The sequence below is a fragment of the Pieris napi genome, chromosome 22 (assembly GCF_905475465.1).
Source record: "Pieris napi chromosome 22, ilPieNapi1.2, whole genome shotgun sequence".
NCBI lineage: Eukaryota > Metazoa > Arthropoda > Insecta > Lepidoptera > Pieridae > Pieris > Pieris napi.
In genome coordinates this window covers 5,976,780-5,995,688 of record NC_062255.1, presented here as the reverse complement: position 1 = coordinate 5,995,688, position 18,909 = coordinate 5,976,780, and the positions used below count along the sequence as shown (strand labels likewise).

General features: G+C 31.8%; 1 protein-coding gene across 6 annotated transcripts in view; it reads left to right on the top strand.

The window, feature by feature from the left end:
* LOC125060761 (rap1 GTPase-activating protein 1) overlaps nt 1–18,909 on the top strand; it is a 248,782-nt gene that overhangs the window by 167,125 nt on the left and 62,748 nt on the right. Inside the window, exon 1 of one of the 6 annotated variants that reach the window (XM_047665812.1) lies at nt 10,685–10,876. The exons of the other annotated variants lie outside the window; for them this stretch is intronic. Coding sequence (XP_047521768.1) covers nt 10,766–10,876 — 111 coding nt within the window. The 5' untranslated portion in view covers nt 10,685–10,765. Of the gene's footprint in view, nt 1–10,684; nt 10,877–18,909 lie in introns of those variants that run through there. 6 annotated transcript variants of the gene reach the window in all.

Genomic DNA, 18,909 nt, shown 5'->3' with positions numbered 1-18,909 from the left:
GAATTTCCAGCTGCGTAAACAGTATTTAGAATTAAAGATTGTTTTTGATAATATGAGTTCCTACAAAGAGTTCCTACATATGTGGTATTTTTAAAATTAACAAAACATTGTCTCAAATATACTTAATTTATTTGTAATTATTAAACTTACCCATTTCTTCCGGTCACTTTGTAAGATTTCACGGCGAAGAAACAGTTCTTAATTTTATATATTTATAAACAAAAATCGAAGTCCATTGCTAAAAAATTCCCAATTATTATTACACAATATTCCAAGTATTGAGAAGCGAATGTATTAACACCTGCTGACTAAGCAATTTTCTGTGTTCTGAGTCATCTTTATGCATCGATTTATCTTACAAGAAAACAGTATTACCATCCTTTATGTAAGTTAACTTTTATGCGTGCGATTTTCAAACCTCATTATAATGTTACCATACATTAATACACTTTTAATGATACCGATAAAGTTTAAAATGGCTATACAATATGTTTATAAAAATACAGATAACATTATCTAAAATCGAATTTTATGTACCTATTATAGAATACATAATTATATAAATAATATATATTACCGCATGACCATAATTTGTACAGATTGACGCATTAAACTGTAGTTTTAAATGGACTCAATAATAAATGTAGTGGCAAGGCAACGATCACTTTCTGAAGAAAGAAAATTCTGAAAGAATGAAATCTGAAGCCAAGACACAAATAATAGGACATTTTCTTTCCTATATATATACAGATTATTGTTTCAAATTTGCTTGAGATATTCATAACATACACACTCTCTTATCTTCAGAACATTATTGTATAGTATCTTTGTTTTAGTATTATTATTATTTTTACTAAAGGGCTGGGACCCAAGAATGTAGGGGCAGTTACTCTACCAGCAATATTTTAGTAAAGTTGCCGTCGTTAAAAAAGATTCCAAATACGTGTATACTTAAATAATCTTGATGTTAGATATTTCTCAACTATTGTGCTGATAATAATATAAACAAAAGTGCATTTTCGACACATGTGCCATGGGAAAATTGTTCATATTGTTTATAAAAGTGTCCTACTTTCGTAATATAACATTAATGTGGTATATGTACTTATGAAAGTAACGAAAGAGTATACTATGTTGCGTTCCGTTTCATTATGATTGGTCAACAGCGATATCACGTCTGATCAAAAGCAGTTTTGCAGTGTCTGTTAAATATTAGTATAGTCTAAGACTATATTTATAATAACTAATTCGACTTCGGGACCTTCACGAAAATAGCGTACAAATTTTTCAAAGGCCGGGAACGCACTCGCCCTCTAACAGTATACTATATATATATCAATTAACATCAGGTGAGCCTCCTGCCCGGAACTCTGTTAGATATAAAAAAAACTATATTACGCAGTTCGAACTACAGCACTCATTCGTGTACGTCTGATTGAATTATTAATGAGGGTGATACTTGGGGAATTATTTTAATTTTGTATAAGGTAATTGAAAATGTGAAGGAAATTCTAAGAATATTCCACTTTTCCAATACTTTTTTCCTTAAGATCTTATATTCCTAATCTTCTCTTCGTAATTGGCAAGTCTCAATAGAGATAAGCACCCATATCCCAGTCGTCCAATAACAACGATTGTCCTCTGTATTCTTTTACTAGTATAAGCACGATAAATTACTTGAATACCAATGAAACTGACTTAAATTTCTCTCGTTCCAGGTATGTCGGCTGCATTACAATTGAATTAGAGCGAAACATTTACGGTAAACACTTTTAATGAAGCATACTTTCATCTCTTCCGAATCGGTATCGATTTGCATAGAGATCACGCGATGTATCGTGACAAAAAATCGAATTTTGTCTAGAAATATTGTACGAAATTAGTTAATTAGCTGTCTTAATAACTTGTGTTCTAGTCAGGTTAGATTCGTGACGTAATTTTTCGATAACTTTTGCGGTGAATTCAATTGGACACCGCAAAAGGTATTTGAAAGTTTTTAGAGTTGAATAGTTTGTTTATAATTCAAATAATAGTTTGTTTAAGTTGTATTTTAAGTCATTCATACTAAATAACAGCGCTACACAGAGTCGTTCATTAAGAGTTCAAGTTCACTATTGATTGAAGCTTACCTAGCTATTGGAATATTAACGTCACGCCATTGACAACTAATTATAATTATTTAATATAACGACGACTCCTTTAACTGCTAATGACACTTGTGCTCAAAGTATGTAGAATTTGAAATCGACCTACCGCCTATTCTTCGTTCGTTTCTTTCAATATAATAAAATTATTTGAACACTTTAATTACCAATTTTTCGCGATAAAATCGTTAGGTTCAATGTTCGTAATAAAAGTGTGGTCACGCAATTGTATCCGTCATATTGGTCGAAGGCCAGCATTTACGGCTGTAGGTTTTATTCCCCTATTTCGGTAATATGTCCATTGTGGACGGCGTTCAACAATAGTTCTATAGAAAATTTCAATGCGTCTTTTTTAGCTCTGCATTTCCGATTTTGCATTGAATGGAAACTGTACTAAGGTTCTAGGCAAATTGTAGATTATTTTAATCAGGATATTATTGATTTCACTGCACAGGCATTCATCAAGGTTAAAACCGTTTATTACAATGTAATGCCTATGAAATGCAATGTCAAACCTTGATATATTAGTAAACGTTTGATATATTAGTAGCTTTAAGTAACACTGAAGTATTTCCTAATATAATATAATCCAAATATATATTTTAAGTAACACTAAAGAGCGTACCAACTACCAATTCTTGAAAGGCCGGCAACGCACTTGCGAGCCTTCTGGCATTGTGAGTGTCCATGGGCGGCGGTATCACTTAACATCAGGTGAGCCTCCTGCCCGTTTGCCTCCTGTACAGTCCTATTGTCACAATTACGCCTCCAAATAAATATATAAAACACAGTTTCATCTTAACTTCTTCTAGACAAACAGTAACAAAACAGCCATTTGTTGGCAACTCCCACATCCAATTTATTCTTTCGACCTGTCTAGAATCCAGATTATATCGACCTATTTACCCGCGTATAAATAGCTTTGCAATATATTGAATCGAAAAACCTCAAAAATAATTTGTAATCTAACAAAATGTCTCTAAACACACTTATTGTTTTGAGTTGGTTAGTCTGATATCATGATTGATGAAATTGCAAGTAACAATAGGTTGTTTTGCTTTGAATCAACAAGGTATTCCAATGTACTCTCCAATTAATAATTTAATTTATTAATTGGAGAGTACATTGGAATTTTACATTTAATTTAATAATTTTTTTTTTATAGTTTGTTCCCTTTAGTAAATATTTGAACCTTATTGTGGGTAAATATTATGTATTCTATCTGGCTATATTTTTAGTGTAATTATTTGTTATTATATATATATATATATATATATATATATATACTAGTAGACTCGGCCAAGCGTTGCTGTGGCTAAGATTTTTGCTATATTACATAGTAGTAAACTATTCAAGAGAAACGGCAGGAGAACACCAATCCACCATGCTTTTTTGGTGGTTATGCCATTAAATTTTAGCTTATGTGAAGCGCCATTTGTGAGAATTGTGACTATCAAATAATAAACAAATATTTTGCAATAAATAATATTGTGGGTATAAATTGAGATGTAAGCTATCCTATCTTTTAAGTTGGATCAAACTACACACGGTGTGCAAATTTGATTGATATCGGTTCGGTAGTTTAGGAGTCCATAGCGGACAAACAACGTGACACGTAATTTATATATATTAATATAAGATATATAATTTTTGTAAGTTAGGATTTGTTGTTGTTTGTTAGGATTATGAAATGAATAATTTATTTAATTAAATATTAACACAATATTATTAATAACAAATTTTATGATAACACTTCTTAACGGATTGAACGAAATTACTCTCGACGTCTTGAGTGATTTTCGGCAATCGCTCTCAGAGAATGACGAAGCACTTAAAACGTCTAGTTATGTAATAAATTCACGTTTATATTCACTAAAGCAGATTTATTTATGTGTGACGTTAGCCAAAGGCATTTTTTTAAAACCCTTGTAATACACAAAAGTTTTCAGGATTTTACTTTGTACGATTATAGTACAACCTGTAAGACTTGCGAATATTGTAAAGTGAAAGTTACGGCTGGCGCCATCTCTGATTCAAATGATTCCATATTTGAAGTTCCATAACACCCAATATATGGGCTACACATATGCGTCATGTTTATTGATTACCGGAAGGCAAGTAAAGGTACCTACACCTGAAGCATTGATTGTTTCGCCGGGAATTAAACACCTCCGCGGTTATACATACATATTTATTTATTTATTTGCTTATATTTAATTATTTGTTTTTACTTATTCTTATTGACCATACTGTTTTATAACACGTGAACTATTCAGTTTAGATAACGCGAAATATGACTCCTATATGTCAAAATCTATGACGTAATTTATTAAGGGGTCAAATTTAGCACTAAGCTTAGACTAGTATTTCCCAACCTTTTTTGTGTCGTGCCCCACTTGGGCCTTTCTAAAATCTTATGCCCCCCCAATAATCTAATATATAAAATTCTCGTGTCGCGGTGTTTGTGGTTAAACTCCTCCGAAACGGCTCGACCGATTCTCATGAAATTTTGTGTACATATTGGGTATGTCTGAGAATCGGACAACATCTATTTTTCATCCGCCTAAATGTTAAACCCCTAAATATTTTTTTTTATTTTTAGATATTTTTTCTGTTTTTATTTTTTATGTTACAGCATTAAAAAATACATACAACCCCTAATTTTCACCCCTCTACGATCAACCCCTATTTTTTATTATAAATGATATACATGGCAAAACGACGTTTGCCCGGTCAGCTAGTATAATAATAAAAATTGGTTCGTTCTCTTAAGAAACTTAAATGATAGGTTTTATCAAGAACTTACTACGAAATTGTTAACGATACACAATAAGTAAATATTCAAAGCATATAATGAAAAACTTAAAATGAAATTGCAATTAAATTTAATTAGTTTTTGAATAGCTTGTTGGGCCCACGTTAAGAAACACTGGTTTAGATTATGGAACATACCTTCAGACTGATTACTGAAACAGTATTATCGATAATATTTACAAGCCTTTCTGCCATTCGATTTAAAAAACCTTATTTTTCGAAAAATGATCTACTATATGCAACTTTACAGAAATTGGTTAAATAAAGTTAAATTATATAAAGTTTAACAAAAGGCTTTTATTATCATAGACATGAATACAAATACAATTATTTCATTTTAACTTATTACTGTACTACTATATAGTACTAAGATTATTACAGAATTTCATTAATTGTAATAGAATTATTAGTATTACTATCATTGTTATCGTTATTATATATTTTTGTTACTAATGGCTTCGAATCTCTTCGGATCAACTGTGGTAGGGTCAAGAAAAAGATGGTGCGTAACCGAAAAATGTGACAAATGTGTGTAAATTTTTTTCCAACGCCGATAAAGAAGTTTGACTTCAAAAAGCAACATGGCGCGTAACCTGCTACAAAATTTCTCCCATACGTCGATAAAGAAGTTTCACTTCAAAAGATGGCGCGTAACGGAAAAATGTGACGCGTAACGAAAAAATGTTACACTAAATTTTTTTCCAACCCCGATAAAGAAGTTTCACTTAAAAAATCCGAAGCAGGAAGTTATAATTCGATCTAAGAAAAACAATCATACATACATGCGTGAAACACTCTTCAACAGTCACACTACATATTTCTTCAAACTTGCGCATACGCAGGTAACAGTATATCACTAATGATTTATTTAATGTTCTTTGCGAGCAGGTAATAGCACATTATGGTAACGCAAGACAATAAGGCAAGCGTTACATTGACGTTTTCACTTTGTAGAAAGTGTGTTTAGGAAACTAAGCGAGTTATGTTTATTTCTATTGATATATCTTCTGATATTGAGTATAAATTGCCAGAAAGTTTTATTTATATTAAAACATATAAGACAAACATCTTCTCAAGTTTCATTTTCGCATCACAAATATTACTTTGGCTTAATTTTGCGCATAGAACGTCCCGGGTTCGATGCCTAGCGAAACATTCTTGCTTGTAAAAATACACCTAATTGTGTATCCAAAAATATAGAAGTAATAAATTTGTCCCATGCTTTGGAAGGCTATGGGGTTGTTATTAATTGTAATTATTCCAATATTATAGTAATGAAACTATTTTATTTTGACGACGAATTTAAAATAAATAAAAAATCTATTATAAGATATGTGAAAAATATTATACAGTGTCTCAGCTAAGACCACTAGAAAGCATGCGGTACCTAACAAGCTTCTAAGAACCGTGACATTTCATTAATATGTATGAAAGTCTAAACCCTTGAAACATACAGGTTTTACATACAAAGGGAAATTGTGGCCCATTTTGAGCCTGTCTATGTGCATGTAATACTCCATGGTTACTGCCAAATAGGTTACTCGCTCCATGGTTACGGCCAGCGTTACTCTGCCACTCATTATAGCACTACACTGTACTGAGGTGTTTTCTCATGATTAAAAGGAGTTGGTTCTGTTGGCCCCATATCCCCAGAAAGTCTGACATCAGTGGCACGGGTCTTCGTAAGCGAATCACCTTTTTAAAGAAAAGGTGCATGCTAGCTAAAAATATTAAAGTACTTTTAGTTGAGAAAGCGAAAAATGACTGCGCTTATAAAAGTTTGTCTTAATAGGGTGCTATAGGTACGTATAAAGATTTATCTGTGATAACAATTACTTCGAGATATATGTATACTAATCTATCATATTCAAATGTCACATAAACATGTCAAATAAACACATCCTTCTAATTTCGGATCGTAAATGAAACTTTTTCGCATTTAAATTATTTAAAAAAATATCCTAAAAAATTCATTGTATTAATTTTTTTTCACGATAAAAAGCGTTTATTATTAATCATAACAGTCAATTATACACTATTTACAATTTTCTTAACCTACATAGTAATACATATTAAAAATTAATAAAAGGAAAACTAAATTAATTTCATTTCAAATGAAATGAAATTAATTTAGTTTTCCGTTATAAGGACTCGTATGTAACGGTAGAAAGTAATTCCGATTTAAGACTTAAACTAATTAGTCTAATCGTTCGAGTCGTCTTTTGTTTTAGAAAAATATGTACCTATAGCAAATATAACGTACAATCATCTACCCTTGTAAATTACGATAAATCATATTTTGACGGCACAGTGTTATGATTCCTTAGGACCGTTTTATAGTAGTATTCTTATCCGCCCAGTTCGTAAACAGCATTGGTAGATCGCTGAAGATCGTTCGAAATAATCCATTTTAGATATTCTTTCACAACACTTCGGTATTTCAATGATAACATAATTTATATTTAGCGGTAGTAAAAATACATCTTGAAACAACATTCGTCACAAAATGGACGAAATATATCCACCATAACTTGAACAGTTTGAACCGAATTTGTAATGAATAATAATTATAATATTAATTAGAATTACTGAACGCAAACCGATAAAGGTTTATGACCGATATGATGCCTATAAATAAAATATAAATGTTAATTAAGTACTTTTTACAGCAAGTACTTTTTACATTTCACAACATGCAGAAATCTGTTCATAAAGATATCACTGTAACGAATGTATAAGATTAAATTAAATATACCTGAATTTGATAATTTTTGTATACGGTTAGCCTAGTACTTATTTCCGTTGCGTCAATGGCTTTTTTTGCCATATTCAAGGAAGTACTACATGTCTCAAACACCATCAGATACTTGTATATTGTGGTCGATTATGGATTTATAAATAGATTATTGCAAATGCTGATATATAAAAAAAACAGCATTAGTCTTCGCTATTGATTTAATTCTTCTCTCTTATGTTTATAAAAAAACGTGTAATTAAGTATGACGTGTGTGATTTATGAGCCCCACATATCAACTGATATGAAGTAGAAATCATGATAAAAAATCACGGTACACAGTGTTAATGAGAGCATTTAAGTGGTTTATGGAGTATCACTTTAGTTTCAGGCTCTGATACATTGGACACGCATTGTACTGCACTGATTTGTAAAGAAAATTATCTGATGTGAGCGTGCTCCAAACCCGATGATAAGAGTTATAAGGATTCATTTGATTCATGGACCATGTCCGATAATGTCAAAGTATTTTGTTTTCTCTTTAAAATAATATTAACCAATCATATGAGGCTATTATTATATTTTCTACCAATAAGTATGTTTGAACTCTGAACCAATTATCTTAGTATACTTATATGAACACTTGATATTTCTCATCGAATGTCGGGCATAAGTTAAAGGAAGGGAATATTTTTTTCAAATTTTTAGGAATTTTTACAAAGTTAATTTCTATATTTTTTATGAGAAAATAGAAGTAAATCTCACAGTAAAATGATGAAATGATAATGCTCGTACTTGAAAACCGTCAATTGAGAAGTTGACGCAGAGAGTTTGTGATGCAATTACTACTTTGTTAACCAAATAATGAAGAACAAAGCTTTGTCTTTCTGAAATGACTATTTAGGTTAAATACCGCGAATTGATATCAACTATAAATCTTGCTAAGCCGCGATATATGCACATACAAAAGTACATATTATAACTATTGTATTACAATCAATACAATGAAACTTTGTCTATATTTTTTTAATCTAATATATAAAATTTTCGTGTCGCGGTGTTTGTGGTTAAACTCCTCCGAAACGGCTTGACCGATTCTCATGAAATTTTGTGTGCATATTGGGTATGTCTGAGAAGAGGATAACATCTATTTTTCATCCCCCTAAATGTTAAGGTAGTCCACCCCTAAATATTTTATTTTTATTTTTAGATATTTTTTTCTGTTTTTATTTTTTTATGATACAGCATTAAAAAATACATACAACCCCTTACTTTTACCCCTCTACGATCAACCCCAATTTTTTTATTATAAATGATATACATGGCAAAACGACGTTTGCCCGGTCAGCTAGTTTTTATATACGAGTTCGAACGCACAAAACTTAAGTTGACTACACTTATTATAATATGGTATAATGTCATTCAATTTACTTCATGTATTTAACAAAAGTCAAATATAATTGACGTACATGCTTGTAAAAAGAGCATTGTCGCATGCAATATTCAACAAGGTGTACTTTATCTTGGCCCTTGTTGAAATCCACCGGGAAAATAATTTGGGATGAAATAATGAAACTGTATAAGTGACTGATGTTTTATTCAGAGCTTGGTTTATGCGATGTTGGATATTCGAATTTTTTTTTTTTATTTTTTTTTTAAAAGACAATTCACACCAATTGACCTAGTCCCATGCTAAGCTGGTGAAGCTTGTGTTATGGGTACTAGGCAACGGATATACATACATATTATAGATAGATATACATATAATTACATATTTAAACACCCAAGACCTAAGAACAACACCAAATGCTCATCACATCGATGTTCGCCTCAGCCGGGGATCGAACCCGGGACCCATGGATTCGAAGTCAGGGGTACTAACCACTAGACCAATGAGTCGTCAGTCGTTATGTAGCAGTTAAATAGCTAAAGAAAAAACTTTTTAACCGGATTAAAGCTTATTATTATAAATTTACAATTATTTAACATAAATTTAACCGACGTTTTGCGTGCTTTACATGCGTGGTCACGGTGTTGGTATCGACTCCCGGGAAATAAATACAGATAATGCAACTTTTTCTACAGCAGTGATACTTTTTGACATCCAACACCTTTTGTCTTCAGTCACCGTGACCACGCACGCTGTAAAGCACGCGAAACGTCGGTTAAATTAAAAAATATGTTAAATAATTGTAGATTAAAATAATACATAACACATAATTTTAATTCGGTTAAAAAGTTTTTTTTTTAATGTGTAAAGGTTATGTCAATAAAAGACAATACTAAGTTAAATAGCTGTTGGTAAATTGTAGAGTTATGTTAATTGTCTTTACTGGATAATTTTTATAATAATATTTTTATATATATAAAATATTTTTATGTATATATATAAATGTTACTTGAATGAGAAAGTCTTTATTGTTTTAACAATACAAATACAGTTTAGTTACAATATATATAATTACAAATAGTACATAATATAATGACGGTCCTCTTTTACCAATTCTTGAAAGGCCGGCAACGCACTCGCGAGCCCTCTGGCATTGAGAGTGTCCATGGGCGGCGGTATCACTTAACATCAGGTGAGCCTCCTGCCCGTTTGCCTCCTGTTCTAAAAAAAATAAATCGTACGGGTTAAAAAACGGTTGGTAGGCCTGTACGCAACCAACCACCAAAAATATTTCCCTCAAATTGCGTAACATTACATTCAAAATGTAAATTAAAACTTAAACTACTTGGCAACTCTCGAAAAATTATCGTCTATTACCTTATCTTTTAATAGTTTGTGGTCAGAGTTTAAGTGATTTTTTATTGTAATAGGCTTTGATGGTTTTCTCTTTAAATAGTTTATCTGCTGTCAATAGACAATTTAAATTTAAATTAAGAACATAATAATGTTGGCACAACTTTGTTTATTGGCAGTATTATCTAATTATTTTTATCCTGGTGCCAATATTATCAGCGCATTGAACATGTTTTCATGGCATTTTCCTCCGTCGTTTCAGTATGTTCAGACGCGTATGTACTGCGATAGTGTTTTTGGTTTCGATGTGTGAAGTGAATTTGTGTTAAGATGACTTCAACGCCGAGAAGAACTTCGTGGGGGGTGATTATAGATTTGTTACATCGTCGAGGCTCCCACCAGAAGGATTCGCCGGTTTTTTCAACATCACCACCTGATTCAGTATGTAGATTAAATGTCTCTTATTGTGATTATTGACGCGTACAACGAAGAGCCTTGAATGCCAGCCAATCTTATCATTGACTGATATGCAAATAATTTTTTGGTATTTTGTTATGTTCAGTAAAGCACTGATAGACTTTTTATGATTCGGATTTACCTAAACAATCGTCACTGAAAATTAGAACCTTGTCGGAAATAATTGCCTACCTAGAGTGATAGTAAGTAATTTTAAACCGCATGTAGTACCAATAAGGCTTAAATTTATTTAACAACGGTGTCGTATCCTTGAAAAATGAATTTTGGAATTTAGTTTTTGCAGTCCTGTTTTTGTAGTGTCAGACCATACATTACTTGAGCCTTTGAATAACATAGTTCAGTCTAATTGACGAATTTATCACCATTTAAAACTGATCCCAATATGCCCAATAATGATTCCTTGATTAACTGAACATTGTAACATTTGTGTTAGTAATATACATACAATATTTAAAGAGCATATTTTCAGTTTAACACTCCATATCGTTTAAGCTTATTTAGGTATGCGAAAACAAAACACTGTCGTGCAAATATGGCGCAGCATTTAATGAGACAGCTCGTTTCCAACTTTTGCAATTTAATATTAAGGATTTTTAATACGTAAATGCTTACCTATTAAGGTGATGTCATACAGTGTTCACTGACATGTATTCGGATTAGATAGACAGCTCATAACGCGTAACGAAGGTCGGAACCTTGTCACACTAACGCTGAACTTAATTTCTATTGATTGCTACTTAAAGTACTATACATGTGATAAACTCTTTTACTAAAGCCAAGGTAAACTTTTTGTTAACGTAATCATGTGTTTTTTATTCCTGTATGATTTAAATAACTATCCGTCTTAAGACACACGATTAAGTAACTTAGAGACCGTGTAGTCAACCTTTTTGTGTCATGCGACCTTAGTATTTTTAAAATTCTTAGGCTATGAGACATACGTAATTTTTAATATTAAAAAATTGAATTGTTCACTGCAGAAACTTAAATGATTGTTTAGGAAGAAATTACAAGGAAAATATTAACGAAACAGTAAGAAATTTTCAAAACATAATGTCAAACTAAACGTTACATTCAAATGACAAATAAATTTAATAAATCTTCGAATAGTTCGTTCGTTAGTAGATGACAGGAACCAGCGTTTTTAGCAAATTCTACTCGTATCTCTATTTATTATATTTAAATAATTCTTAATAAGATATATAACCTTATTTAAGAGGCACTTGCATATAATACACACTTATCTTGCTTTCAAAACAGACCAAGTCATTTCAAAGTTTTTGAAACGGCATAGATTCGTCTCCCTTAGGAACGTTTGAATGGGCAGTCCATTCGTCGTCACGTGCTTAAATTGAAAAGGTTCCAAGTGATGCACTCAATAAGAACGCGTGCTTAACATGAAGACGCGATGAGCTTTTGTGGATACACTAGAACCTTTGGCTGGTACTAACTTGAGACTTTTCATTGCAACATTTTTTATTATAAGTCTTGCAGGAATGTTTATGAAAATAGTAATTATTGTGTAAGAAAAGGAGGAAACAAACATATTTCCTATAACTATACATTAATTTGTATACCTCCCTTTTTCTTTCGTGCTTTTTACACGGGTTGTCTGTAAGAGATAGCTGTATACTTGTTTGCACCTACTTGTACTTCTTCCTTAGATTAAATTTAAACTCATATATGAAACTTTATTTAAACTAAAAAAGATCAAAAACTTTAATTCACATGTTACTTTTAGATCATGCTACACAATTTTACTGTTGTTTTGATGGCATATGTGGTCACCATGGCGACTGATAGTGACAGTTGCGCACGCGCAGGTGTACAGACAGCTGACGAACCATTTGTCTCTGTCTCACAAATGATATAGTTTGTCTACTTTATAAACACAGCTTTTACTTTCTGAATTCTAAAACAATTGCATTATATGGGTTACAATATTTTTGTCAATGACGAAAACAAACCACAAACATGTCATAATTATTTTAATATTTTCAGTTCTAAATTTATTTTAAATCACATTTTAACTTAATGATTAAACCAGAATAGTGTTTGATTTTCCTAAATGCTATATATAGGTGATAAACCAAGAATTTTCCCCATGAGCAAATTTACTAGGTTAACCCAATTAAACATTACACAGGAAAATACTACGTGTCGACACACTTCCTCTGACGTCTATTTCGACTGACAGCTAATTAGAAAAATATGTAAATTATACAGAAATAAACAAAATATGAGAACTATGAAAAATTTGAATATAATCCCTAATAATCAATTTTGACAAGAACGAAGAAATTTTATAATTAAAAAATGAGGCTTGGATATATCCGAAACAATTTTTATTTGTGCTTTAAGTTTTAAATCACAGCGGCGTTACATAAAAACCATATAACCACGATAGAAAAGTAACTAAAAGTTTTTTGTATGAAAAACAAGAAAATATCGTAAGAAACAAGGCTTCTTAATCAAACATTTAAGCTTACATTTTTAATCTCTAACAGTGAAAGTAATAAATTAGTACAATTTTAATGGTCTTTGCAATATACTCACCTAATTCCATGAAAATGAAGGATTATATTACCCTAAATATCGTGGACGCAACACGCGATCATAATGTATGGATTATTTTGTCGTAAATTAGAATGAATTGCGCTAGTGTTACAAATGAGTTATTTATTATGTGTTTATACTACACGCATACTTCTAACACACCTTACATTTTATCTTGGGATTTAGTGAAGTTTTTCTAGTCTTTGAAAATTAAATGTCTTAGTTTTTAATAATTTATTTTGTTTGTATGTATAAAATGTTGTCGAGCGTTGTACCAATTATCCCGTATTTGGATTAATAACCTAAGCGCTGATTGAGATCTTAATAATTGATAAGCATTTTTCGTAGTAATATTTGGACCTTATAAAAATGTGTCAAGCAAGAGTTAAAAATGTTTCCGAAATTGTTTTGTATTGTTAAAATTTTTGGGATTTTATATTTCAAAGAGAGAAATGTCTACGAATCCGATACTATATTATCGGCATTGATTTCCAATATCTAAACCAATATATTCGCTGCTACGCGTATATATTACTTTTAAGAACGACATATTTTCTCCATTTTACTGCATTGACATTGCAGTTCTTTAATAAAACGTGATAACTTAATATTTTTAAAACTCTAGAAACATTCTATGGCACATGAGTACCTCGTTATTTCTTTGTTTTAATTGGACAAGTTTACGAAAAAAGGAGATCAAAAATTCATGATGAGAACAATCGTTTGATTAACGAATAAACAAAATTTACTTCACCATAGCTATTGTCTTTAACCTATTGTTATTTTATGTTGCATTTCTCTATGCGAAAAATATATATACAGAATATATCAGAAATATAACCATTACTAGTTGAAATACTCTTATTATCGTACGGCCAAAACTAATTTCATTGTTTTGTGAAATTAAACTCTAAAACAGTAATCGTCCAACTTATGATGTAGACAAATCATCAATAAAATCTAATAGCCTTATTTTATTTATTCACACTTTTTGCACAATAACTAAATAATTATCAATTAACTTATAAAAAGAAAAACATTGTGCAACCCACCTTATAGCTAATAAGCGATCTTTTTCAAACAACCAAAGAAAAACGTAAAAAGCGAGAATTGTGAAGGAGTGCAAGAGTGCAAAATTAATTTTATTTTAGTTGTAAACAGCAGTTGAAAATGCGTTTTCCTTAACCTGGCGGTTCTCCATAAGCTCACAAATAATCCAATTTTCATACAATCGTGATAAATTTCTATTCGAGTCGGTGTGAATGAACTAAGATCTATGAGAGAATAGAACCGTGATCTCTAATTGTGATCTGCAAAGTATAATTAATATCTCTAGAACAATGTTCGCAGAGGTTTTTAGGAACAGAGCTATTGAAAAAGAAATCAATCGTAATATATGAGATTTACGCACACTTATATAGATTAACTATGTTAAGAATCGTGCGAACTTTGGCTTTCTCTATAATCTCTACAGATCGAGAGATTGGGGAAATTTGCTTGGCATACCATGGACCGCTATATTCTTGGATTAACTCGAGACTTCGTACGAGACTCTCACCAACAGCTATAGAAGAGTTCTTACTTTGGTCATATTATTCTCACGGGCCTCCCCATAACAGATGCGGTAAGGGAACCCATAGACCGAACAAAGTGGAGAGATATCACTAGCAGGTCCCTTACAGTGACACGACCTTCAACTATGAAGAGCGACTGAGAAGATATAGATTAATTGTCTTCATAAAATCAGTGGCGCCGTTTTTGCCTCTGATTGTTGTATCCTTGATCAGTCTTGATAGGCTTGTCGCACTCATAGTGTGTAGACTATTGTGGCAAAATGTATAGGTGACGTGTTGAAATGAGTTCTTTATTTAAATCAAATCAACATAAACGCGAGCAAGTTACCTATAATAAAATCTGATATATTCGCAAAGTATTATTAGAAGATGGCAATGAACTTTCGCGTAACTAATTAGTGCGCCGTGTTTCTGTCCGTCATAAAACCTTAATCGTCTTGTTTATTCTATACATATAATTATATAAGTATGTATTACTATCTATTATTTAAAAAAATCATCCATTTATCGCAGAAATTCAAATGTTCCATGCAAGACAAATATATAAAAAAAAGAAAAAAAGCATTACCTACTTAAACTTACCTTACCTGCTCCTATTTTACTGCACATCATAAAGTCCCAAGATCGAATCCCGAGGGGAATCGAAAATATAAAATACCATTGAGTTTGCTGTGTCTAAACACGATTCAATCATACTTTTTTTATTTTGATTTTTCTTTTATAGAACCTTGCAAAGAATCTGTTCTGCTCATGTTAAGTAATACCGATGCGCATAGACACTCACACTGCCATAAGGCTCGCAAGTGCGTTGCCGGCTTTTTAAACGTGATACTATGTCCGTGTTGGACACATCTCAGGAGTTACGGAGTGTCAGGCAGACTGTATATACAAATAAAATTTACTCAATAAATCTTAGTTGCTGTAGCTTACAAAATAACATAAATACGGAACTTATCTTATTTTCCATTTGAATGGTCACAAATAATCGATAAAATCTATTATGATTCATACCAGTGACTAACACCTCTCACGACTTGCCTCAGAATGTTGAAAGACGTAAATGACAGTAACCAGTTGTAACACGACTACAGATTTAAACCAACTATTTATAAAAACGAAATAAGACTTCTTAAAGGCCGGCAACGTACTTGCAAGCCTCCTGTGAGTGCCTATAGGCGGCGGTTTGCACTAGTGGCACTCCTGGTCGTTTTCCTGAAAGTGTATAACAACGATTACCTTAACGTTCTAATTGTATATTGTTATATTCATAAGCTAATTTTTTTTTTTAAGACAATTCACACCAATTCACCTAGTCCCATGCTAAGCTGGTGAAGCTTGTGTTATGGGTACTAGGCAACGGATATACATACATATTATAGATAGATATACATATAAATACATATTTAAACACCCAAGACCTGAGCACAACATCTCAATAAATGCTCATCACATCGATGTTCGTCTCAGCCGGGGATTGAACCCGGGACCCATGGATTCGCAGTCAGGGGTACTAACCACTAGACCAATGAGTCGTCAATTCAAAATACAATTTCCCTATTTACGTGTAATATGGAGTTCTATGTGTTTCTATAGTAGCGTGTAGGCTGCACAGAAAGCTTTAACAATTTAATCTATACATCACTTACCCAAAACGATAAGTGAAGCACAATTAGTAAACCTTTTTTAAAGCACTTAACAAAGTCAACTGCAAATCCTCCGGGCTTTACCAAACACTACTGACTCATAACGTTTCTTAATACCTCGCATTAAGATTCATATCACGCTAACATAGTACGAAATCATAATCCTTATGTCTTGCTTGAATAAATCACGTTGTCGCAACACAGACAAGCCTTTGCAAACAGAATATGCAATGATATGTGTACGCTTTTGTTTTTGGGTTCACCGTAGGTTAAGAACTTCAAGTCCAATGTCTTCGTACGAAGCTTTTTGAATCTAGAACGCATAGTACTTTTTAATAGTGTTCTCTTTTTGAAAATTTCACTGTTCCAGCTTTGTTGTTTCTTTGACGTAACATTTCCTTAATTATTTGTTGCAATGACGGACACAAATTAGATAATATAATTGATATTCATTTTTGCTTAATAGTTAATAATTCTAAAAACTATTAACGTTATTGTAGAATATAGAGTGACCTTCATGTTCGAATTTATTTGGATTTTCGTAATCTTCTATTTGTTTTACAATAATCGCCGGATGTTTACATCAAATCAGCCTTACAAGGATTTCGCGATTAATATTAAATTTTAGACTGGAGCAAATTTAATAAAACATAAATTACTAATTATTAATGATTGAGGATACTTTATATATACTGTTTTAAGTACGAGTGTTATAAAATGCTAGTCCGTGGATTTATACTATTTTTTTTATTATTTTATATTACTGTATGCAGTAATTTTTATTATCTGTATAGTTACTATAGAATAAAAGTTTTCCACAGACGATAATATATACTCCATCGTAACAGTGTTAAATTTAAATTAAAGTAGAAAATCGCGTTAAGGCGGAAATCTAGCTTGATTTCATTTATCTGCTTATTCGACAAAAAGTCGAACGACACGAAACGATTGGAATTTTATTTTATTTATAAGTGCATCTAACCGAGACCATCGATCGTAGGCGACCGGGCTATAAATAATACTGAATGCATCGTGACCCACTTAGGAAAGTTTCACGAGAATAGGAGGCTGCGGTGTAGTGTTATCCTCTTTGTAACTTTTAACATAAAGCTTCGCATTTGAACCCCTTTGTATACACTTTTAAAAACAATTTTTCATTAAGGAATATGTTGTTCCTTTCTTATGTTTTTTTCACAACTTTATATGTCAAGTAAGTGGAATAAGGTTCCAATCTTCTAATGCCCGCTACAGATTCTCGTTCGGACACATAAAAATAAAAAACATAAAATATGTTTGTTAAGGAACATAAGAACAAATTTAATGACGTGGAATAAGTGATACATGTAATCACTTATTCCACGTCATTAAATTTGAATTTGTAGGCATCCCTACTCATCGGCAAAGAAGACAGAGGGTGTAGGCCTAGAGAAAAAGCCGGCGTAAAAAACTCTCGGTGCTCTTTTAAAATATCAAATCATCAAAAAACAAATATCGCAAATTAATTAGAAGTAGCCTGTCTAGCACTAGTCCCAGGCCCTTTTATCAACTAGATAATCGTTGACTTTATAGTAAGCCTTTTTACACAGCTTTTCTTTAATACATTTCTTAAATTTATTGAAAGGCAGAGATAAAAGAGCCTCTGGGATTTTATTAAATACTAAAGAACATAGTCTAATATATTTAATTCCAATTCATTTTGAATAATAGTGTTTATTAATTAAGTTTTTACCACGTAAAATACTTAACAATGATACCTGAACTTCTTTTTAGTTAAAAAACCCCAAACATCGTGCTTGCAAATGAAAATCTTGTATCATTGATATAACTCCAAAACAACAGCCTTGACCCTTGTCAATATTTATGGATCTATCTATGTTTATGGAGGTTTCTTACAGTTTCGGCTTTTGTTAAGGCGTTAAGCCAAGTGTAAACTATGATATTGTGACACCCCTAAAGATGATTATCGTACTTATCTCGTGCAAGAGAAACTGGAGGTCTTTGACAGATGGCCAACGACTGTCATTCACACCATATGCAACACGCGATACAAGTCAACCGTTAAGATGGTGCAATTCATTATGAAACCTATATCTATTCCACTCCTATTGAGTTTCTAGAACATTGTTATGAAATACTGATTAAGATGGTCAGCTTGTATTTTAACTAAATAATTATTTAACCAATAAACGTTTATAAAACATGACGTTTCTAGTACTTTTCTCAT